The sequence below is a fragment of the Nannobrachium achirus genome (assembly GCF_963921795.1).
Source record: "Nannobrachium achirus genome assembly, chromosome: 19".
NCBI classification, from domain to species: Eukaryota; Metazoa; Chordata; class Actinopteri; order Myctophiformes; family Myctophidae; genus Nannobrachium; species Nannobrachium achirus.
Window position 1 is genome coordinate 47,348,664 of NC_137826.1, and position 25,730 is coordinate 47,374,393.

Here is a 25,730-nt window from a genome sequence, read left to right on the forward strand (position 1 = left end):
AACATGACATACATAAAAGTAGACATAATCACATTTTAACTCAACTATTTCAGGCTCTGCCAAATCCTAAACATTACCATAATGATGCCAGTCCCAACATGAACACAAGAGGTCGCTGGTGTCTATTATACAGTAAGCTATCCCTCTCAGTAATTCAATCTACTGTAGAGCTGTTTAAAAAATAAAACAATGGAAAAATCAGGGGTGATGGGGGAAACAATGTATCCATGACTTCAACCTCAGAAATTAGGTCTTGGAAAATCGATGTGATGATTTAAGAACACATTTTATTCCACTGATTGTCCAGCTTGCTTATGAAGTCCTTCTCAGATATTAACTGCACTTAGAAAAGGTGTTTGGGGATATTCAGTGTTTTTGCATTAGATCCTTCAATGTGCTGTGCAATCCTTCTCAAATAATACATTTGTGCTGTTCCACTTCAAAAGATTCACACGATTCAGTACATGGTTCTCCTTCTCTGCATTTTGGAGGGCACAAAAGGTGTCTCAATGGTGATATGTTGTCGGGTTCCATGTGCGGTACCAAGACCTGAAAGACAAACAAAATGGCTTAGTTCTCATTTGTATAATGCTATGTACTAGCTATAACAGTTCATTTGTGTCCAGTTAGCCAAAAGGCCATGCATGATAAGCATTAACATTAACCAGTAAGGTCAGTGAAAGGCATTTATTTTACTGTAACGCAACTACTTTTTGCAACCAGTTGTGTAACAAGTTACTCTTTCCAATTCAACAACACCATTACCGTAATAACAATTAAAATATGCTTGTTACTCATTACTTTATGGGAAAATATCTGACAACTTCAGGTTCATTATGATCCGGCTTCTACTCCTGTCACAGTGTTGTTGTTATGATAGGGCTGTTCTGGTAAGTCAGTGTCAGTATCATGTCAGTATCATGGTCAGTATCAGTATCAGTATCATGTCAGTATCATGTCAGTATCATGTCAGTATCATGGTCAGTATCATGTCAGTATCAGGTCAGTATCATGGTCAATATCATGGTCAGTATCATGTTAGCCTCGGAAACCTAGGCTTTTATTTTGGCGATTGAAAAGAAAAAAAAAAGTACCATGGTCAGTATCGTGTCAGTACCGGTCAATGCCATGGTCAGTATCATGTCAGTATCATGGTCAGTATCATGTCAGTATCATGTCAGTATCATGTCAGTATCACGTCAATATCATGTCAGTAGCCTATCATTCATATTGAAAAGTTAGTAGCAAGTTAATTTAAAGTAATGTTCCAACAGCATACCGGTATGAGTCAGTGGTGTACTGTGCAGGGCATATCATATCATACCCTGGAGGTGAACTGTAGGTTTGGTTGCCCTGAGAGGAGAGGGTGGTGGAAGCTAAGGACAGGCTGTTAGGCGAGGCTCCACGGCTTGCACTGTTAGGAGATGAACTGGATGACACTAGAAGAGAGCCAGAACAAATATGAAACTCAATTCACACAGTGATCCTGTGGACACAACCGCGCTCAGAAACGAGAGACAACCTGAGGCTATAAGGCACACGTTAACTATTCACAGCACATGGAGTAGGAAGAGTGTTTTTTTTTACACGTGGGTCCTTCGTCATTCTTACTTTGATAGCATTTCATTCCTTGAAACAAGTTTTCTTTGTTAATATTTAATATACACAAAATAAAGTAGTTCTGTTATTGATATATTGGCCTATTCATGATTGTTATTCAAATCATGTGCCTCCCAAAACATACCGTACACTTTACAAAACCTGGCTGCCATAGGCCTACTATTTCTGATGTTGGTGTTCTCCCATTGTGTGATTTTGGCCTATTGTGCGGTTGGCTAACCACCCCAGACCCATGCATATTCAATATAATTTCAAATGTATTATAATGCCAAATCACAACATGTTGTTTCAAGACACTGTAAATATTGAGCAGAGGCCGACCTTCCCCACACAAGTGTTTGTTGACAGAAGACATACTGTATAAATGCAAATGCATGGGATTAACTATGGATTATGAGCCTAAATTACAAAGTATTTGAGAACAGAATGGCTTTTTGAGGAAGTGTTGTAAACACTTAAACCCTATATACGGGGTCCCTCAAGGGTCTATACTTGGCCCTTTTTCACAAGTTCACAACAATTAAAACGATAGAAAGCAGTAAATGAAAACATTTTAACACTTATCTTTTCTTTTCTCTAATTGCAATCTAAAATTTGAACACTTGTTGTGAAAAAAAAACAAAGTTGTCCTTTAAAGGAACACTCGGGATAATTCAGTATCAGTGACAAATGAGCTAAAAGACACTTGCCTCCTCCTGAAGGACTGTAGGATCTGGACGTCGTGGCCTGAAACAACATGAAGGTGGAACAAAATACATGAAACAAAACACATTCTGACCAGCGTTGTAGAACTCACACAGGATACAGGATATCACAATATAGAACTTGGACTAAAAAAAACTGGACTCAAGTAAAAGAATTGTTACTTTAAAATATCAATGACTCGAGTAAGAAGAGTAAGACAGTATCTAGTACCTATGTAATCGAAATGTCTAAAATATAAAATTATAAATGCTTGTCTAATAGAAATCATATTGGGCCCTATGTTATGTTTATTTTCAGAATGGATAAAAAAAAGCATAAGTCAAATTGTTTAACACTTACTCCTTTTAAGGACAACTTTTTTTTTTTTTTTTTACAACAAGGGTTCATAGAGAAATATAGTCATTAGAGAAAAGATAAGATGGGTGTTAAAATCTTTTCATTTACTTCATTCTATTGTTTTAGTGATTTTACTATTTTGATTTCAGTGGTTGGGGACATGCGTACAAGTGGCTAAATATGTATTTTTAGACACAATAAGCCGGCAATTTCTTTATTACTATTTAAAACCAGCCCCCATAAGTATTTTTTTTTTATTGTCACAAACATACTTAGTTTAAACTATATTTCATTAAAACTACTCTAACAAATACAATTTATTCAAAAGGTTACTTATGTAAATGTAACTCCTTTACCTCCTCTGACGATGGTAATGGCATCATTGCAGCAGTAGCACTGTGCAGCGGTGCAATGATAACCTATTGATAATAAACATACTAATGAATGAGGTGCAATGGAACGTACCATTCTGGAGTTGAAGGTGTGTGACTTCATGGGCAGGTTGGCCACAGGGCAGTAGATCCTCTTCTCTTTCTGTCGACGGTTACAGAACCACACTCGCACCACCTCCTTCTCCATGGCCAGCTGCTCCGAGATCAGTGTTATCTCCTCTGAGTTGGGCTTGGGGTTCTGGAAACCAAATGAATGAAAACACAAACACTCATGTGTGTCAATTCAGTTTGAAAAAAGGTGCTCATCCCCACAGTTCTTTAAACACAGTGCTGGACGCAAGAATAACCAAGTCGAAGAGAAGAGAATGTTCAACAGGTTCTGATGAAGCCCTACACAAAGTGAAACATTAAAGATTGTTGGTTTAAAAATAGACGAGAAAGAAGTGTGTAGACTAGACATTCCCTTCTCCTTTACTCAATTCAGTCTGTTTACCACAGTGTTGCGCGACGACTTTGTACAAAGAAGTATAAATCTGGTTATCAGAGATAGACGATTTATGCACGTTAATCTGTATGTTAAACGATTATTAACTTTATACAGGTGTATATTGTTATACATTTGTTTCTTATTTTTGAAGCGGTGAAAGCCGCTTCCTAGGAGTGGCTTTGTGTGTCCCATGTGTCCCCCCCACGTCCATATATGGTCATTTCAGTCCAGAATGAACAGGTTTTATCTGTCCGTAAATGTGTGTCCCATGTGTGTCCCCCATGTCCATATATGGTCATTACAGTCCAGAATGAACAGGTTTGTCCCGTACGTCCAGAATATGTGTGTAGTGTCCGTCCCGGTCTGATGATTGGATGATTAAAAATTTCCAATACTTTGAGGATTGGTCAAGCTTCACATGACAATTCGGCCCTCCAGATAAAATCATTCAGAATTCAGAATTCTGAATTCTGAAGCTCTAGAACACATACCGCTTCACTTCGAACCGAAAGTATATACAGAGTTCATAGCTCTAGAACACATAGAATAAAAGTTCACCGATTCACTTCGAACCGAGGTTTGATTTTTCAGTCAACAGTGCACTTCTGTAAGGAAGCCTGACATTCATGTGAAAGTAGGACGCCATCAAACAGAATGAATGGATTGTCTCACATCCATAAAGCGTTTCTCCAGCGTCAGCTTGATGTTGGTTTCAATACTCGTCCTCTTCTTCCTCTTGCGTCCGTAACCTTCCATCAACGGAGGCAGGCTGGCAGAGCTGTTCAGCGAATCATTGGGCGAGTTTTCTGACATGAAAGACAAAATTGACCATCATAATTTATAGCACCAAGCATTATGCAAGTGATTCACTTTGATTACTAAATGTCATACTAAAATGTGCCTGAACAGACATTAATGAATCTAAAAGTGTTTAATGCTTTCATTTACAACAGTACATTGTTAGGAATAGGATAGCAGTAAAAGGTCTCTTTTTGACAGAAACGTTCACGCTATTCAATTTCCAATGCTAACATTACTCATTAGACTGAGTTGAATTATTTTCCAGCTCTAGAACTATTTTCTGAATTTATCCAAAACCCAATGCAAACAATCCATTGGAAAACTCTTTCTTTAGTACAGTACCTGCATCACTGAGCCATTTCTCCAGCAGAGGCTTCAGCTTGCACATGTTCTTGAAGCTGAGGTTGAGAGCTTCAAAGCGGGAGATTGTGGTCTGGCTGAAGTCATTACCATACAGCTTCCCCATTGCAAGGCCTACGTCTCCCTGTTATACAGTAAGACGCACACACATAGACACACAGATAACACACACACACACACACACACACACACACACACACACACACACACACACACACACACACACACACACACACACACACACACACACACACACACACACACACACACACAGTAAACAATCACACGCGCACACACATAAACATGTTTGTATGGTAGCATTGCATTGCATGAAGTATTTTGAGATTTGGTTGGTAGTTTGTTTTAAACATATTTTGCCGAGGATGAGCAGGATTGAATTTAACACCTTCATGGCCACAAACCCAGGATTCACCAAAGTACATGCTGCCACTGGATTGGATACTGTGAGAGTAGAATGGTGGTCTTTAGTTTGTAGGGAGGGGAGGTGATGTACTGATGATTAGAGGCTGTAGCCCACAGTGACCAATAGGGGTCACTGTAGCCTACTAGATGGTGTGACATACTATTATACTAGACTAACTGCAGAATGGATGTGAAATCTCCTCCTGGAACAGCTGTGTCCTTCAGCTGGCTCAGGGGAACTAGCACGATCAAATAGAGCAGCGGTTCTCAAAAAATGGCATGTCAAGGCCACCAAAATTAACCCCCATCAGAAAACATGTTGTGACAGGGTCAGGACAAGATTTGTGTTTAAGAAACATGCACATTTTGTTCAAAATGTTTCAATACATTTTTGTTAAATGTAACTAATTTAGCTGGGGACCCCCTGGAACCTCCTCAAGGACCCCTGGGTGACCCCTACAGACCCCCACTGACAAACGTTCGCTATGGAACTCCCAACAAACGGACCTGAGTGAATCCCAGTTTGATGCGTCTTTGTTTGAAGGCCTTGGCGAACTGCTCCAGCTCCTCCAGGTCACTGGGCTCCTCCTGCTGTGGTGCTGTCATGTGTTTGGGGATCTGGAGGTGGGACATGTCCATGTGGTTGTCCATGGACTGGCCTGCCAGACCTGAACGACTCATAGCCTGTGGCAGAGAGACAAGAGACACACGTCTGTGGACGTTAACATTGTTTAATAACAAAATAAATCACACCTGTATTTCCTAACAACGTAAATTATCAGAATGTATTCAAGACAAGGGGCAGTGAAAATATGATTGTTTTTAAAAAAGTGGTCTTGTGTCTTGTCTTTACCCCAGTTCAGGGGTGAACTGAGACAGGAGGAGAGAAATCAAGGGGGTAAAGTGAACCAGGTACATTTGCGGCACATGAGGATTCATAGGGGGTAAAGTGAGACAATTGGGGTAAAGTGAGTGATGTTTTACATTTGCTCCCCTCTATAGGCGAGCCCCGACTGTCATGTTCTCGTGTTTACATTATTTAACCCCCTACAACTACACCAACATTCAGATTTCACAAACAAAATTAATAAAGTCTCACATCTAAATACGATACGGCATTCTATAATTACCCGTATTCTCTGTGTTCTTTAATAAGAAGCCTTTTTATCCGATAGCGTTCTGTTTTCCCATGTATTTCCTGGCGTTCTCCATGCGCACCAAGCCCATTGAGATAAACAGACTGCGATGGGATAAAAAGGCTTCTTATTAAAGAACACGGAGGATACGAGTAATTATAGAAAGCCGTACCGTGGTGTAGTTGTAAGGGGGCTAAATAATTCGCTCTGCCCAAACCCAGGTAAGCACGGGAACTTGGTCTCTACGACCATGCGTGAGCTATGATGGGCTTACGATGGGCTAAAATTGCTTTGGGAAACCCGGCCAATGACATACCGGTATACTGTGTCAGTGATTAGGCTAAAGTGAAGCAGGGTTTACCTGTGGAGCCAGAGCCAGTCCAGGCTGGTGCTGGAGGAGACCAGATTGACTCTGGCTGGGGAGGGACAGCAGGTTCTGTTGTAGGAGCGCTACAAAGGAGAAACACACACATGGTTGACCAAAGACAATCTCTGCAGTGGCTTCAACAAATAGAAGCAGAGCTGTGTATAAAAGATCTATATCCTCTCATTCCTCTGTATGTTTTGCAGGCTTCCACAATTAACAGAGGAAATCTCTAAATACATACAGTAGAAGATATAAGGTTTGTTTTGGCCACACTATAGGCTACTATGATGAATTCAGTGAAGTTTTCCTTAAATGGCTACTAGTGTGCATCAGCCCAGCAAGTTGATACGGTTGATAAAGTCAGAAATAAAGCCGGCTTACTGTACTGTTTGATATTAACTGTGGTCTGTGGCTCTTTGTGGCATTGATATTCCTGCTGATAGTTTAAGTTTCTGTGGTCACTCAAGAGTGTGATGAAACCTTGAATAATAAATGTTAAAACATATATATTATACTTCATTTATGGATCATTAAGACGTAAATTAAATAAGCACCAGAGCAAAAACATGTTAACATGGCTAAAAAGTAAATACAGGCTATGAAGTGCCTAATAATCAGCAAAATGTTGATATCAATATAGTCAAAAGACACTTGCAAATTAATTCCGTCCTTGTCCCTTTTATGCCCATTATATGGAGATCCATGATGTCATCACTATTAAGCACATATCCGGGAATGCCCATATATGGACTTGTGTCAGTCTCATGTGGCAGTTCAGGTTTCTGAGTGGCATCTTCGCATTAGCGAGGAGAACCAAGTAAATGAAGGTAAGGTTGAAAATAGGTGAAGTGGCCCTTTATGACAATCAATAGATTGTATTTTCTAAAACGGCTAGTTCCATTCCTTGATTCTGATTGGCTGGTTTCCCTTATTTGCTGTGGTATGTGAGACTATAACCCACACCTTTAATCAGTTTATATCAAACCCAGGTGCGTTATTTCTTTCCACAGTATTGTGAAGCTAGACTAGAGAACTTGAGCTAGACTAGAGAGCTTGAGCTAGACTAGAAAACTAACAGGTGTGTTGTTTCTGCATCCTGGCCGGAAACTACTTTCTTGTAGCTGGGGACTACTTTCTTATAGTGAATTATTAGTGACATAGAACAGTTTTAATTGGTTACCTGGTATTTTACACCGGCTATTTTACACCGGCTGAGAGGGTTGGAGACACTCGGCTGCGCCTCGTGTCTCCCTACGCCTCTCAGCCGGTGTAAAATACCAGGTAACCACCCACTCGCCTCTTGTGGCTTTTAGCTTCAGTATTGCCATCCATTCAAAGTTTGTTAACGTGTTTGTCGCAAAACTAGGTCAAACCAACAGAAGCACAGAGGCTTGTGAGACATGTTTGCTGTGCGTGCGTGCGTGCGTGCGTGCGTGCGTGCGTGCGTGCGTGCGTGTGTGTGTGTGTGTGTGTGTGTGTGTGCACCTTGGTGACTGTTCTGTGACTGTGACAGCAGGAAGGGGGAGGAGGATGAGAGGTGTGATGGAGACATCAGAACCAACTGCTGGTGAAACGACGGCAGCTCCTGCTGGCAACACAACAACACTACACCAGTGAGACCTTCAAACATTGACATTTGAAGGTCTCCCCTTAACTTAACTAAATGGACCCGTTGTCAGGATCCATCTGGTTAAATATATTCAAACAATTAAAAAAAGAGAAGTAATCAATATAAAGTAGTGTATATGCATACCACATTCAGGGTAGAAGTCCAATTGTGTGTCACACAAAAACATGCAGTAGTCCTGGTTTCTATACTACCCCTAGCCAGCCGGGTGCTCCCCAATGTCCCCTGGCGCGGCAGGGGGAGAGCGGAAACCAGGACTACAGGTTAGGTAGTCACCGGGTGAGAAAAATGGGTTGCAAAAATCGTGGGGTAAAAAACATTAAAAAAAAAAAAGAAAGAAGTCCAATTGTGTATCCTGAGTATTACTCTGAGAGGAGTGTACATACACATTTCTTTGGCTTTTTACACATGATTTAGCTCTTGAAGGACAACAAATGATGAATCAATCTATCTGAACATTATTTAGTTTTAGATAATGCTCCATTTGGTTCCATTTGTAACTTTCATGTTCTTTTAACCCAGGTCTCCTGCCTAAGTGCTGAAATTCTTACCACTGAGCTAATAGAGCGCGCCTGCTTTCTCTGGGAGGAAACAATATGTTGACCTCCAGTAACACTCATAACTAGGTCCCATCAAACCAAAGTTTCAATAGAAAAGCAGGGAAACCAAATATAACCATCCCAATTGTATACGTTAGTTTACATTAAGTTAACATACTCTACCATACAGATTAGACTAAATAAACTTTTATTCACATAAAAAAGGTTACATAGTACAGCTTTAAAATGGCATCTGACAATCTAGAGTGTAGATTTCAGTTTAGTGGTCTTACCCCTGTCAGCTGTCCAGGAGGAGGCAGCACTGAGCTCTGTGTCAGGTGACATGTCTTAATAGATGAGGTGGAATGGGGTGAGTCGTTCAAGTCCTCTGTCTTTATCTGGGACACACACACACACAAATTAAGAAATACTTAAAATAACTGTTGAGCCACCCAACAATGGAACTCATTTTCTGTCAATAAGAAACAAATCAAAAGCAAGTACTTATTCAAAAGATCAATTAAACAAATATTAATGAAAGAGACCACACACTTGGAATAATCAATATGTTTTTGTACATTTGCTTGTATTATTTTATATGGACATTTGAATGTATTTTAGATTCAGACTGACGAGTGTCAGTTTGTATGAATATTGTTTATGTTGTTATGTTTTATTTGGACACCAGGAGGACTAGCAACCGTGGCAGGGGCAGTGGAAGCTAATGAGGATCCGAATAAAGAATAAACACACACACACACACACACACACACACACACACACACACACACACACACACACACACACACACACACACACACACACACACACACACAGTGTCAGTCTAGCCTTATGAAAACACATCTTTCAATAACTATAACCAATGACGTTGATTTAATTCTGAACGTGAACTTTCAACAGCAGGGATCATTTCCATTTCTTCAGAGAAATATAGCTGGCACCCACAAGAAGCACAAACATTTCAGAAATAAAACCCAGGAGACGGTCAGAAGGTATGTCAGACCAAAGTCTCAGTAAAGCAGAAGGGCTTGACTCTGATGCAAGCATCCTCCAGTCCAAAGCCTTCAGAAGCATGAAGCATCTCTTCCCCCAGGAGGAGAGTCTAGCTCCTTTGGACTGGTCTGGTGTTAGGGTGAAACATAATCCATTCTTTTTGGGTCCAAACATTCCCTCAAGGTAAATGCAAATGATTTCATAGTCAGAGTTGATTGATAATATAGTAATCTCAAGCAAAGAAGAGGTTACCTATAGTCTTGACAACAAACTGACAGGTGAAAGTATGATGTATCAAAGGTGATCAAAGAACTCAATGAAAGAACAAGAGTTTTTGGGCAGAATGTCCCCTATCTATATATCTTCTCTTACAAAGCAGAAACAGAGCCGACAGTGATGTCCCGAAACAGTCTATCTTGTAGCTCCTGCAGTTCAGTTACCAGCTGTGCTCTACACACGCGCTTCACATCCACACGCTGGTGTGTGTGTGTGTGTGTGTGTGTGTGTGTGTGTGTGTGTGTGTGTGTGTGTGTGTGTGTGTGTGTGTGTGTGTGTGTGTGTGTGTGTGTGTGTGTGCGCACGCACGTGTGTTTGTGTGCGTGTGCGTGTGCGTGTGAGCAAGCGAACACATTTCTATAGTTGTCAACAAAAGTGCTCTCAGGACCCTTGCCTGAGACCTCATTCAATGCCGCTTTGACTATGCTTGCACCCCTTGGTTCTCCAACATCTCAATGTCACTAGAGACTATAAGCTTCAGACAGTGCCACCTGGTCACCCAGCGGCATTGCAGCTGTTTGTGCTGCACCACACATAGGGACACACCGAGTCAAATGTAGGAAGCGGCTTCACCGCTCCTAAAGGGGAGCAACACTCACAGCCACAATAGGCCTACTAGTGGGAGCGACAACAAGGATCTGGTACCACCCTAGCACAAACATGGGTAAATGCTGACCAGGGACTGCCCCATAGGTCGAACTCCCGTTGGGTCGAACAGCGTCGGCAGGTTAGATAATCACCCGCGTCACGGTTACTGAGGTTAGGTTTAGGGTTAGGGTTAGGTATAGTTTTACTGAGGTTAGGATTAGGGTTTGGGTTAGAGTTTGGTGGTCGATGCAAAGGGTGTTCGACCTAATGACATGTTACCCCCTGACCACCATCCCTTAGAACATAGATCACTGCATTCTTAATTTAACATAGTGCTTCTTCTTCAGAAGCAGTATATTATACCTATTATTACCAATTATAACAGCATCATATTCACCACATTCATCATGGAGTTGTATTTTCTTAACAGGCAGGCTGATTCATATATTGCTGACTCAGACCATTACTACTAAGAAAGTGAGTATTGGTCCAGGCCCACTGCTCCAGATGGAGCAAGCCAGCAGTGGTGAGAGAGTTGACAGCCTGAGAGGAGAACCATAGTCAGTCCGTGTCCATCTGGCAGCTCGTCTACATCACTGTTTCCCAAACACTGGGCCGGGACTAAGGCTGGGCGATATTAGGAAAACCTTCGATATTCGCTAACGTTGTTGAATACCTCGATATCGATATTAATCACAATATTAGTAAATAAAATTGCATTATATGCACAACTTTCCAACATCCCATCGTGCATTGCCAACCCTGTTGGCATTGCGCAGAAGGTGAGCGGCATTTCCGGCGTCGCAGCCGTGAGTGATCTACAAGCTCACAAGCGCGACGTGAGGCGTGAGCTTGTATGTCGGCTGTTCTCCGGATGTGTTCCACACATAATGCTACAGTAAAGTTCTTGCGGAAACAGATGGATAGTTTGTAATGTTTTTTCTGCTTTAGGTCCACTGCCTAACCCAGATAATGAATAGCATATCCATGCATGCACACTGCACAGTACACTTATAGGTAGGTTTTATTGAAATATCCACACCTGGTTACAGATGGACTGCTTTTTTGCATGTGCTACGTGGATGCATTGCATAGTGTGTCTGTTAATTAATTTGACACATACGCCAATACCTCCTTTCAAATCTACGACTACAAGCTCACAACGCGGTGTGAAGCGATGAATTGTGAGCTTGTAGATCTGCTGTTTTCAGTTAGTTTGGGCAAACGTCTAATTTCTCTTTTGGGTCTCGAGCTAAAAGGTTTGGGAACCACTGCTCTACATCAGATAGATACATTTCACCTCAATTTCACTAGTTAGACAGCCAGTTATCTGGGCGCAAAGCTCAGCTCAAAGGGGTTGTACCGGTATATCTTATTTTATGAGTATCTGCACTTAAATTAGTTGTATTTTTGGACACTTAATTATGACTTTGACTCCGCTACGTTAAATGTTTTAATACAGCAATACATACAGCGAAACACGTACGTTTTCAAAACCAGCACTCCATGTAACTGAAGGTCAAATTTGAGCAACGTTCATTTGACCCCTGGTCAAATAATATTTGACCAGGGGCAATCTATACTTTTGTTGCAGCTGAAATAAACTGCGTATTGAAATGAACTGCATGAACCTTTTCTTTCCCTCCCTCCTTGATCCTCCCCTTCCCCCGCAGGCTCTCAGACATGTTTTGTTGACACATTTGACAAACGGACAAAAGACTAAAAACTATAAATATATATTTTTTATATAAATGTGTAGCTAATTTTGTAAGTACACAATATTGTTTCGATTACTTTGCATTTGTTTTTGTCTAGTTTTTCGGACCTAGTTCTAGTTTTCAGCTTAGCTTTAGATGACCCCAATAACCTCAGCGAGGGGGTACAATAATATGTGTGCACATATTCAATGCCCTGGGACCATTCGCTTGACTTCTTAAACAAGACACAATGAAAGCAAGCCCTCACCCTCCCCTCGGGCAAGACAGTATGCAAATACCCCCCCTCCCCCCCTCCCCTGAACCTGTGGTAAGTTCCTATTAAAGGACAGGAGTGAAAGAAGAGCCGTTCCCAGCCAAAAAGACTATTTGAGGAACTATCTAAATAGCTCTGAACTATTTGATCTGTATCAATTAGACGTCAACAATTCCGAAAAATAAACAACTGCTGGATTGTCCCGAGGATATGGGCCGACCGGAAAGTCAGTTTCACCCGAGGTCGTCATGGGTTGACTGTCAAAACCCACCTTTCAGCTTTTCATTATTGCAGTGCAATGTATGGACACACCTTTTAGACAGAAAATACCCCAATTAAATTAATTAGCCCTTTATTTTCCAACTTGAGACACACCATATTCAATAAGTGTGCAAGTTAATTTGTCTTAACTTGTTGATGCTTCTAAATGCACGCACTACTTGTTATGTAACACATATAACACCTCTTTAAACCACAACTCCAAAGTGTTTCACAGCGGGGAATATAAGATATTTCTAAAACCCATAGCATACAGTAGCAATATAGAAAGTAGAAGTCAGAATACAAAATGAAATTATTAAAAACATGACACCAGCCTCATATTAATACCCATATAGAACGGGTACACATATTGTGTATCATTATTTTACGCTTTAACTATTGAAAAATAGCAGATATACAAGCTCACATTTTTGAAAAATCATGAAAATTAGAATTTTGACCCGATTCTATAAGTGTCTTTTGAATCCTTCTAAGATTATTTGAAAAACCTGGGTTTCTATGTCAGCAATCTGGCCAGCCATCGTCAAAGAAAAGGTCCTTTTCACTTAAATGGAGCTCAGTTAGTCTGTTCTTGAGAGACTACTGTCAGTGGTTCTCAAACCTTTTCATGTGAAGGACCCCCAGAATGATATTTATTTGGCCACGGACCCCCATCTCAAAATATTTAGTTCCAGGGACCACCCAGAAGCAAAATTTGAGTTACAAACGTTCGCTTTGAAAACACATATATTCAAAGATTTGCACAAATTTTCACGACCTTTTTCAAAAATAGCAGATCTACAAGCTCGCAGCGCGGCACCGATGCCACGCTGTGAGCTTGTATATCTGCTATTTTTCACTGGTTAAAGCATTCAATAATTCTAGGCCTAGATGGGTTAAAGACACTTGCCCACTGCTCCTAATACTGTAGCTAGGATTGACTGTACCCAGGACAAATCCCACAAATGGGCAAATGTACTGCAGCAAAACAAAACAAATAAATGCACACGGCGACTGAGATTAGCTGCTCACAAACTGCGAGGACGCACGGACGCACGCACGGACGGACGGACGGACGGACGGACACACGGACGGACGGAGGGGAAAACATACTCTCCCCCATGCCTTCGGCTGGTGGAGACAATAAATGCACATTACAACAGTTATTATAACAGTAGTTGAAGTGCGTAACTGCGTATGTAGAATGAACTGTGACAGCCTAGGGACTCTCTAATGACAACGCCATTTGTTTTGTTCAACTCTTTGTGTTCACTTAATCCAACTGCATGTGATGCGTGGCTACTTTGTATGGGATTACAGCCAACAACTTATTTGGTGCCACAAATCACTCACTGTCTTGGATAATGTAAAATAATAGTGTGGTATTAACCTTTCTAACAGGTCTCTCTGCATGCAGACGTTGTTTTGAACCATTTAGTGAGGGTTGGCTCAGGTGACGTGATTAATCATGAGAGTGAGAGATGAACCTGCTTTAGGCTAGATGCTACAGTAGATAAACACACAAGTGAACAATGGACCAAGGACTATACTGGAGGCCTGACATGTTCCGTGTTAACTCTGACTCACAGTTTACCCGACATTGCTGCAGCGCATTTCCCAAGTCATTTTATAGTTTGTTTCGAGGAAGCCAATTGGATTCCATGCATTTCACAGTATGGTAGTGAGTTAAATGAGTATTGTGCCTGTTCTGTTTACTTTGGCAGGAGTGTTAAAGCTCTTTCTGAAAGAATAGCTTGATCTGATAGTGTTACTGGTCACACTTTATGTAATAAAATGTAGGCATTTAGCAGATGTTCTTATCCATCTGAGCAAGGTAATCACACACAGAGAGACAGTGTAGTGCCTCAACCGTTCAAGCTCATCACACACTCCCTTTTTTGTCTACAGCAGCGGGCTGTTTACACAAGACAAAGCACAGATATGTTCTAGAAAAGGTCTGCTTCCTCCCCACTATGCAACCCTGTCTCATCAGAAAACTTACGATTGATGCTTAATGACCACTTCAAATAACATCAAGTGCTTGCAGATTGCTGTAGCCATACATACTGTATGTTTTGTTTGTATTAAGATTAGCCTATGCATATAATGTAAATTTAAAGATAGTTGACTTAATACGGTCCTGTAAGTGCTGTTGTTTTGTTAAATCAAAACAAAAGACTAAAAAGTTGAAGCCTTATGTTCAGTAACAGTAACTAAACAGTGCTTTAATAAACAGAACATACATTTTCAGATGGGTTACCATGGTCATCCAAACGATCGGCTCCAATTTGTGTCAGCTCATTAATTATAATTTTTTGGTTCATCTCTTCCAATTTCACTTATTTATCCTGTATCCTGTACTGTATGTTATCTCTCCTAATCGGATGAAATTGTCATCACAAACTCACTATCGCTATAGGCGAATTACTATCAGAATAGAATGACATAAATCACCTTTCCATTATTGCGTGAAATAATTTTCCTATTTCAGTTTGGACCACTGTGTTGTAAGGTATGTGTATGAAGTTCATCAAAATGTTACTTACTTGTCGGTTGAAGTCAATTCCATTTTGTTCTAAATCTGTGGGGAGAAAAAAAGGACATATTTGTTTGTTTTAAAGGTTTAATACAGTGACACAAATGAATACAATTCACAACAAATAAGTGGGAGTCAGAAAACCGAAACTGAGACCCTTAAATCATGACAAAAACAGCGCAACTACAAGCGTCGTTTTTAAACCGGCTGTTACCTTTGTCTTTTTTTTTTTTTTCCTTTGCTTTGAAATGTTATTTTCACCTGGTGTTTTCATCGGGATGGGAAAGGATTATTTTAGCACATGCTGTATCCTACTACAGCTAGAGTGACGACACCTCTCAGCAGAACGGAACATGATAACATTGATGTAACTATAAGCACTGAAAACAAGGGTTATTCATTATTATTTGAACTATGGTGAAAACAGTGTTGAAAACCAGAACATTTTAGTGTTTTTGAGATATTTTATGTGACTCTGGACAGCTTGAAACCAGGACATGAAGAGCAAGTTATAACATTGTTGTACAAGTTTTACAAACCTAACAAAAATAATGTATGTAGACTGTGATTTGGAGTGTGCATAATATGTATTAGAACAGAAGCATACAAACAATAACTCCATACAACGCCACACAAATATATTGGATACAAATATCCCTCAACGACCAAACTCTTAATTTTGTGTAAATTAACACTCTGGGTTGCACTGTGTCTGTGCTGTTTACTTTGGCAGGAATGTTTCTTTCAGCTGTTTTACCTATAGGAGATAACGTTACTGGTCACAAGCTCATCATATACATACTCCCTTTTGGCCGTTGAACAACAGAGAGTGTTGAATCTACATCACTAGGCTATTTACACAAGACAAAGCACAGATGAAAGCTCTGGTCAAGAAAAAGACTGCTTCCACCCGACTTTGCAAAGAAAAGAAAAAAAAAACAATGTTTTAAACACAATTCTTATGTGGTGTCCCTGCGCAACATATTTTCAGATTGAGGACCGTGGACAAAAACATATTAATTATGGGCTATACTTGACAAGAAAATGTTTGAGAACCACTGGTTTAAACATTAAGAAGGAAGCCCAAATAAGCATACCCAAAAAATACATTCCTGCAACAACCAACATTTACAGAAAAACAAGTCCAAAGGATAAACAGACTGGGCAACACAGCAGGTCAGGTCCTTCCACAACACAATCCTTTCAGAAAATAGACTTAATGACCACTTCCAATAACATCAAGTGCTATTCCTGTTGCCAAATATGGCTACAGTAATGAGTATCATTGTACATAGTAGATATACACACACAGTAGCCTATATAATGTACTACTTAAAGGGATATTTCACTTTCGGTCATTTTATCAGGCTTTTATGAAAACCCTGGACAGATTTTAATTTGCTTCATTCAATATTTAGATATTTGATTTAAATGTTATCAGGCCCTCCTGGCCCAGCGCCTCTCCCCATACACACCCATTGTAACTTCAAACTCCTTTTTAACCATAATAGATTCATTAGAAACACACATTATTTTTTCTGGTGACTCACACTGCCCTCCTAATACGTGAGCAGGCTGTGTTTTTGCAATAACCTTTTTGAGCGGTGGTCACACCGTCTCCATAGCGTGGCCGTGTGTGTATCCGTGTGTGTGTGTCTGTCTGTCTGTATGTAGCCTGTGGTGTATGTAGCCTGCTATACCTTTTTTGACCACACATGTTAAGGGAGGGGCGCTGTTGTTCAGGCCAGGCCAGGCACACTCACACTCACATTCACACACACAAATACACACACACGCACGCACGCGCGCACACACACACACACACACAGCCTCCACCGCTCAGTTCACACAAGTGTGATTTTTTTTATTCATTTATTTTTAATAATTCTTTGGGAAAATGGAAAAAATGTAATACAATAAATAGAATATTAAAAATAAATGAAAAAAAGTTATTTTATAACTCACTACCATACTGTTAACTTACAATGGGTGTGTATGGGGAGAAGATATCTAAATATTGAATCAAGCAAATTAAAAACTGTTCAGGGTGTTCACTGTTCATACAAGCCTGATTAGATGATAAAATGACCAAAGGTTTTTTTTAAAGTGAAATATCCCTTTAATATACAGTAGCAGCTGCATATAGACAGAAATGGGCTTGCGGCCCATTTTGGCTTGCTCGGGTGCACGCCAAACGAGTTCCCGCGTCAAGCGGTGTGATGGCCTCTCTGTTGACTCAATCCAACCAACTGGCATACCGTTATAAAACATAATGTTGGTTATAATATGCCACCGTTTCCGTCATCTCACTGTTCGTGAGGGGCTATAGACAGTTCAGAAACCTGCCTACCAACAATTACATCGTCAATGAGGGTTTCAAGCTAATAGAAACTACAGCCTTGCTCTTCTTGGAAAGTTAGCTGAAATAGAAGCCAGTAATAAAAAAAACTGTTAAAAAAAAGAAAGAATAATAGGTTTGAAATCTTTTTTGAAATAACCAATCCACTGATAGGCCGGTTTCTGTACTCCTCTGATACACAGACAGGGTCATCAACACGTCTGTACATGGACAAATGTGTCTGTGGCAAGTTCTAGATTTTCTTTCATTTTCAAATTTTCATCATAAGGCCCAATTACTGAATGTCAAGTCTCCAGGTTTTATTCTGAATATCTATGACACTTAGGGCTCTATTATGATCCAGGTCTTATGCCTTATGCCTTAACTTCTTTGCCTTTTTTTTACTATATAGACATTTTTTTATATTTCAAATAGCTGATCTGCAAGCTCACAACGTGCAGATGTAGATCAGCATTTGAAGTATTAGTACATCTGCACGTTGTGAGCTTGCAGATCAGCTATTTGAAATTTAAAAAAAATGTCTATATAGTAAAAAAAAAGGCAAAGAAGTTAAGGCATAAGGCATAAGACCTGGATCATAATAGAGCCCTATTACAGTATTTGCTATGACACTATGGCCTATTAAGAGTCCACTAGTACTAGTGGCTCTCAAATTGTTTATTTGCAAAGACCCCCATAACACTGAGTGTGTACAAATGGAACCAAATGGACTTGTAAGGTTCCATTTGGTTCTCTTTGTATACTCTCAGTGTTACATACCTGCTATGGTCATTCAGGGCTACCTATTTGTGTGTTTTTGGTAATATTCTCTTCTTTTGTACGTCTGTGGCAAAAAAAAAAGAAAGAAAAGAAAAAAAATATAATAACATTAAATGTCTGCCAGCATGGCAATGACCCCTGGACACAGACCATTTAGACAGAAATGGTGCCATCTCATGAGCATCATGTTGGGAACCCGCCAGCTTATGCGTGTAGGTTTGCACGTGACTGTTCTCACCAAACCTTAGCCTAGTAAACTTGACTGCTCCCGGCAGGAAGAGTCTGGTTTGGGACGTCTGGTCAATGCATTTATTTTTCAATGAGAACTTGTTTTTCCCACCCAGAGTGAAAAAAAAAAGATGAACGCGTACAACTTGAGCGTACGTGCGTGGCCGTTGAGAACGCCTGCATTCATTAACATGGAGCAGGGAGGAACCTACATCCGTGTGAAAATGGGGGAAGAAGCGGTCCGTTATATGAAGTACGTATTACAAAAATGGTAAATGGTAAATGGTGCATTTATAGCACCTTTATCCAAGGCGCTTTACACCGATGGCAGAGGAAACAATGCAAGGCACCAACCTACTCTGAACCCCCTCAGGGACACTTCGACACTAACTCTGGGGGAACCCGGGATCTAACTGGGAACCCTTTGTATTCTACCCCATATTACACCAGTAAGACTCCCTAATCGGGAGATAAGCGACCGTTAGGTCGCAGCGTGATTTTAGGGCAAAATCTGTAGGAGCAGTGTCCAAAAATGTGTTTGAAAAAATCGGCCTGACGGTGGCGCTATATGGGACAGATCCATGTTGATGAGATGAGTGTAGACATACTTTGTACCGATTTGTGTGATTTTAGGGCCAAATCTGTAGGAGTAGTGTCCAAAAATGTGTTTTAAAAAGTCGGCCTGAAGGTGGCGCTAAATGGGAGAGATCCATGTTGATAAGATGAGTGTAGACATACTGTGTACCGATTTGTGTGATTTTAGGGCAAAAATTGTAGGAGCAGTGTGCAAAAATGTGTTTTGCAAGAACCGGCCTCATGGTGGCGCTAGAAGAGGGCCATGTGAGAATTGATGTGGTTTGGCAGGCAAGGAGTGTGTGTGCAAAATTTGGCATGGATCGGGGCAACGGTTGCGGAGATATGAGCAGGGCAAAAGTGTGACATGTGACTGACAGACAGACGGACAGACAGTCACGGACAGACAGACAGCCGGTGGAGGTTTTGATAGTAAGTGCGATAAAGACTTTTGCGGATACAATACATCAATATGTGACGTATGGCTGAGTAATGGCTACATAACTTACAGTGTGCACATTATGCAGCGTGTGGTCAATATTTACATACTGTACGTATATTAGAACAGCACTTTGTGACTCTTGTCCTTATTTCAACATAAATATTTACACCTTAACAACTTTCATCTAAAATAAAAGGAAAAATAGCTGATCTACAAGCGCACAGCGCGTGGCATCGCAGCGTATCATGAGTTGCTGTTTCTAAACGATTTAGTCAAATCTGGTGCAAATCTTTTAAAGGACAACTTTGTTTTTTTTACACCAAGGGTTCATATTTTAGTAATTGTAATTAGAGAAAAGAAAAGATGAGTGTTAAAATGTTTTCATTTACTGCTTTCTACTGTTTTAGCGATTTTAGTATTTTGATTTCAGTGGTTGGGGGCATGCATACAAGTGGCTAAATATGTTTTTTTTTTTTTGACACACTAAGCCGGCAATTTCTTTGTTACTATTTACACCAGCCCCCATAAGTCCCATCTGCCCATGAAAGATTGCGGTGCATCTTGAGAATGGGCTTATTGCGTCTAAAAAGACATATTTAGCCACTTGCATGCCTGGGGGCATGCATGCAAATCAAAATTGTTAAAATCACTAAAATGATAGAAAGAAGTAAATGAAAACATTTTTTTTTTTTTTACTTTTATAATTTTTACCCCACAATTTTTTAACCCATTTTTTCACCCAGTGCTAATTGCCTATGTAATCCTGGGCTCTGCTCTGAAAAAAAGAATGAAAACATTTTGACGCCCATCATTTCTTTTCTCTAATGACTATGAAAATAAATTAAAAAAAAGTTGTCCTTTAAAGAATTGTCAAATAAGACATTCTGCTAAATGTGTATGGTAAATTTGGTACCGTCCGTCAGTATATTCTGTGAATACTTTTAAACTTTGAATGGAAGACTTTTCACTTGTATCAGAAAACTTCTACAGTACATTATGGTATTGCACTTCTTCCACAACTGATTGAAATAAGCACAAAAAAGGATATTTAAAAAAGGGTCCGCAACAAATATGGCAAAAGAGGTTGAAGCCTGAGGTGAAATGCAGGGGAGAACAGTACAGGAGAGGATGGCAGTTCAAAGGTCTGCTTTTCAGAGGTAATCTTGCATGATTTGAATGTCAAATGAACCTGGGGGTGTTCTGGAATGGGCACGGTGCCTAGTGGAAGCCATGCTCTGACAACTGACCAGCCTACCCCAGGGGCGTCAATTGGGTATGGCAGGGGTATGCAGCTGCCATACCCTGGGTCCAGGGGGAAAATAAAAGTTACTTTTAAAAATAAATCCATGAATGTCTCTTTGTCTATCTGTGCTGGTTATTATGTTGTTAAATTACAGTAAAATGACTACAAATGCAAAATTTAACAAAATGGTCACTTTAACAAGGTATTATAATTATATTCTCCACACTTTTATTCTCCCCATCTTGACAAGATTGTATATTCCCAGTTTCAGCAGGTCAGCTGCACAGGTGCAATGCATTATTGTTAATTGTGGCACATTTACTAACATGCCAAGTTTAGCTGCACTTGAACAACCGTTCCAGGCTGCCATATCCAGCCCAAGAAACCGTAGAAACGGGGGGAAAAATAAAATGTACTTCTTAGAATAAATGTATCGTGCCTGTTGCTATAAGGTATGGCAACATGACTGGTGTCTTGCACGCGTGCGAAGGCGCGCGTGCAAGACATCAGTCATGTTGCCATACCGTAGCTTTTTCTGAACTGACGCCACTGGCCTACCCTACCCTACCCACAGCACCTGTACCACACACACACACACACACACACACACACACACACACACACACGTGCGTGCGCGCACGCACAGGGCCAGCCAAAACTTCCAGTATGGAAATGATCACATCATGCAAATACGCTTGTAGCCTTGGTAACCTCTTCTTTTAGGCTCTTAACTTGGCCTGTTGGGTTGATGTAGCATACACACACACGCACGCACGCACGCACGCACGCACGCACGCACGCACGCACGCACGCACGCACGCACGCACACACACACACACACACACACACACACACACACACACACTGACACACTCGCTTGATTTTGGAGTTCATAATGGATTTCTATTGCATTGAACTTCTTCATGTTACGGACCCCTATCTGAAAGTGTTTTTCGCCATGGACCCCCATACAAGATTAGTGTTGTGAAAATGTTTCAAAACTATTCAAACTTTTTCCACATTAAGTGATCTTGTAGATCTGCTATTTTCAAATAGTCGATAGGGTCAAAGTGGTTAACCTGATTTTGAACTAATTTCCCTGGGGACCCCCTGGAACCTCAAATACCCCTGAGGGTCCCTGGACCCCACTTAAAGAACCACTGGATTGGACTCTTCTACACAGTGAACTGTAATAATTACAAAATAGCAAGAATTGCTTTTCTTTTTCTCCTAAATATTTTAATGATGTCTTTATTTGCTATTCTGTTTATAACTTTCATAATACGGTTTCTAATTGTATACATAGTTTGCCATTGTCAGTGAATTTTGTAAAGTGAAAGGTTTTATAAATAAAGTTTTTGTGATTATTTTGTCATATTGTTAATTGTTGACTTCATGAAATTAGCCAATGAACATGTCAACATGACTTTTAGATTGAAAATAAAATAAGAGTGTCATTAAACCCATTAAGACAAGTCTTCTAAAATGATTTTCTGAAAATTTACTGTATGTTGCTATATCAGTGGTTCTCTAGACCTTTTCATGTCAGGGACTCCGAAAATTATATGTATTTGGCCGCAGACCCCCATCTCAAAAAATGTTGTTCCAGGGACCCTCAGAAACAAAGCTTTTAGTAAAAAAAAATCGCTAAAAACATAGCAGATCTACAAGCTCATAGCGTGTCACAAATCTGCTATTTAATTTTTTTATTGCCTACCAATGTGCTATATTAAAATGCAAAAAATTAAAAGCAAATTACACAAATGCTTTCCCGGTTCTAATGGCTTAAGACATATTTTTTTTTAATCTATTTCATAATCTATTTAATAATCTTTATCATAATAGGGATTGGAGCATGCTCCAGGGAGAATGTCATACTGATGAAGAGATCATGTCAGTGTAGCCACAGAGACGGATGTAGCAGCCGACTAACAACACAGAGTGACACAAACCCACGCTTGGCATTTCAAATCGAGCTCTATAGAAAACAGACAAAACAGAACAAAACATCCACTTCTCTCACACGTGCAATCCACAATCGTTAGAGTTCCACATTCTCCCGGCCTGGGTTCCGTATTTGGCAGACTGGTTTGTCTCGGCCGCCGGGCCTCAGGGCACGGAACGTTTGGTTTGCAAACAGCCCCGGGCGACATCCTGGTATACGACACATACCAACTGACACGCTGCTAACATATCACTGCTGTCAGGGAGAATAACCTCTTATCTCCATATTTCAACTTTTTGTGGGTTTATCTTTTTCTTCTTTTAGTAGATTATTGCCCTACTTGATCATACTACAGCGTCCCACACTTAAGTATCAGAAATATCAGATCTATAAGCTCAAAATGTGGCACAAACTATTTTTGCATTTGAATCCTGAAAAGTAAGAGTAAATGAGGTTTCCACCCGACAGTTAATTTAACTCTGTGAGAATGTACAAAATGTAACAAAGACATGACTCAAGGATATGAGGAATGAATGGATAAATTGGTTACTTTTCTATACTCTCAGTTAGAGCTAGACATGAGGGACACATACCGGTACATTTTGCACATTCAATGGATAAATTAACCAACGATTTTTGCTGTGCGCCTTGGCAATTAGCTTGGTCAAATAATGTCATTTGAAAAGCAGTTTTCTTTTTTTTCCAAGATTACTTACGTATTTAAGATATTAATTACTTGTAACAAGTTATGACAAAGACATTACAAGTGAATAACTTCTCATGTTGGACAAGTAGCTACAATTGAATTTAAATTCCCCCTCTGACAAGGGATAAACATAGGGGATTTCTAGACTATTGTGATAGGAGAAAGATCTATTTGGAAGATTACTAAAAGTATGATCATTGTTTTCATAGAACAAATTGGAGAACTGTAACATTGCTTTAGTTTATAATGTACATGCATAATGTGAATATTTTCACTGTGAATATACTAGGCTATTGATGGAATGTTCTAAACTGTTGGCAAAGATGTTTGAAAATATTCTGAAATCTTTGCTACACAGCTAACAATCTCAAACAGAATGCAACACAGTAAAATCCTCAGTGTTAATCTAATCTAATCATTGGAACACCGACAGTGTACAAATGGACATAACCCTTATGGTTCAATTTGTACACACTTTGTACACACAGAGTTAAATAAAGAGTTAAAAACAAAAGGCCTGTTTTGGGTGCAGAAAGACTTTCGACATTCATCCTCAACACCACCAAAACATTGATCAAACACCTGATCCAAAAACATTCAGTGAAAGATGTCTCAATAAAGTCTGAATGAAGTTAACCACTTGAACCCCAGCATGCTGTATATATTCTGGGGGAACTTTAGCCAGAAGGATTGCAGATCTACAAACTCACAATGCGTCACAGACTCGGCTATAAGAGGTTTTGATGTAAACGGGGAGAGAAACAAAACAGAGACAACTCAAAGTCCAGTTTGCCGTAAGCTTAGAGTAGACAATAGTGTTTAAGTAGTTAAACTGTCTTGACAGGTGTAGAGAAAGGAGAGCAGATTGAAATACCATAAAGCTCACCTGCTTGCTGGAGGCTCTGAGTCTCTGAGTGCTCCGCTGCCTCTGCGCTGCTCATCTTAATATCTGTAATGATAAATATGGCTGATTTTCCTAAAGGATTGTAACTTTACCGGGGCCGGTGCGGCACTCCTCCGATCAGACAGGAAAATAATCAGGAGCTCATTCTAATGTGGGAGCCCCCATCAGCATAATGACACGCACACACACACACACACACACACACACACACACACACACACACGCACTCACACACACACACACAGGCACACATACGCATGGACGCACACACACACACACACACACACAGGCACACACGCACGCACACGCACACACAGATAATGCACGTTATGATATTCATGGACCAAGGTGCATATATACCCCAGTATAGCCCTAGACAAACAAGTTGCCCGTCCACTTTGTCCCTGCACGCGACCTCTCGCAGTCACAGCAGCGCAGGCTCCCAAGTCACCTTCCACTGTCACCGGGATGGTGACTACATATACTGTAGCTCCCAAAGCGGCAAACTGGCAACTTTGCTACTTGTGCACATGTGGCAAAACTTGCCACTCTGTATAGTACTTTGTACATGCACAGAAGCTCTGAGAGTCTACAAATGGAACCAAAAGGTTCCATTTGTAGACTCTAAGAGCTTCTGTGTATGTATTTTGTACACTGAGGTTTTACTGTGTTACCTGTGTATGACTGAAGCTTTTACGTTATTTCTGCGTACATATAAATGTCCTGGTTGGTTACAGTGTAGTGTACATGTGGTGACTCACCTGAGTTGAACAGAAGCGCTCGCTCTTATCTCTGAGATTGTCTCTCTTCGGGGGTTTATTTAAAAAGGATGCTAATGTTGGAGGTTTAAAAAACAAAGCCAGAAAGAAGTGTGATGACGGGAGACTCGGCCGAGGCTCATCTGCATTTTGCTCGGTGGGGTTTTTAAGTGGAGGAACGCTGTCAACCCTGTGCAGGTTATACCACACGCACGCACGCACGCACGCACGCACACACACACACACACACACACACACACACACACACACACACACACACACACACACACACACAGTCCTATTTGCATAAGACTCTGCGTGTGTCCTATCCAGCTCTCGACGGTTTGCATAAAACAACAATGGGGTTACTGCGA

General features: G+C 40.4%; 1 protein-coding gene across 1 annotated transcript; it reads right to left on the bottom strand.

Moving 5' to 3' along the window:
- Window positions 1-506: 506 nt before the first annotated feature.
- Window positions 507-24,635, bottom strand: pou2f3 (POU class 2 homeobox 3; the record flags this gene model as incomplete). Its single annotated transcript, XM_080749511.1, has 12 exons — window positions 507-549; window positions 1,325-1,439; window positions 2,304-2,346; window positions 3,127-3,291; window positions 4,213-4,346; window positions 4,684-4,825; window positions 5,632-5,808; window positions 6,622-6,710; window positions 8,113-8,212; window positions 9,087-9,191; window positions 15,450-15,484; window positions 24,581-24,635. 12 exons carry the CDS (start codon window positions 24,633-24,635, stop codon window positions 507-509), a joined length of 1,203 nt encoding a protein of 400 aa, XP_080605637.1.
- Window positions 24,636-25,730: the final 1,095 nt, after the last annotated feature.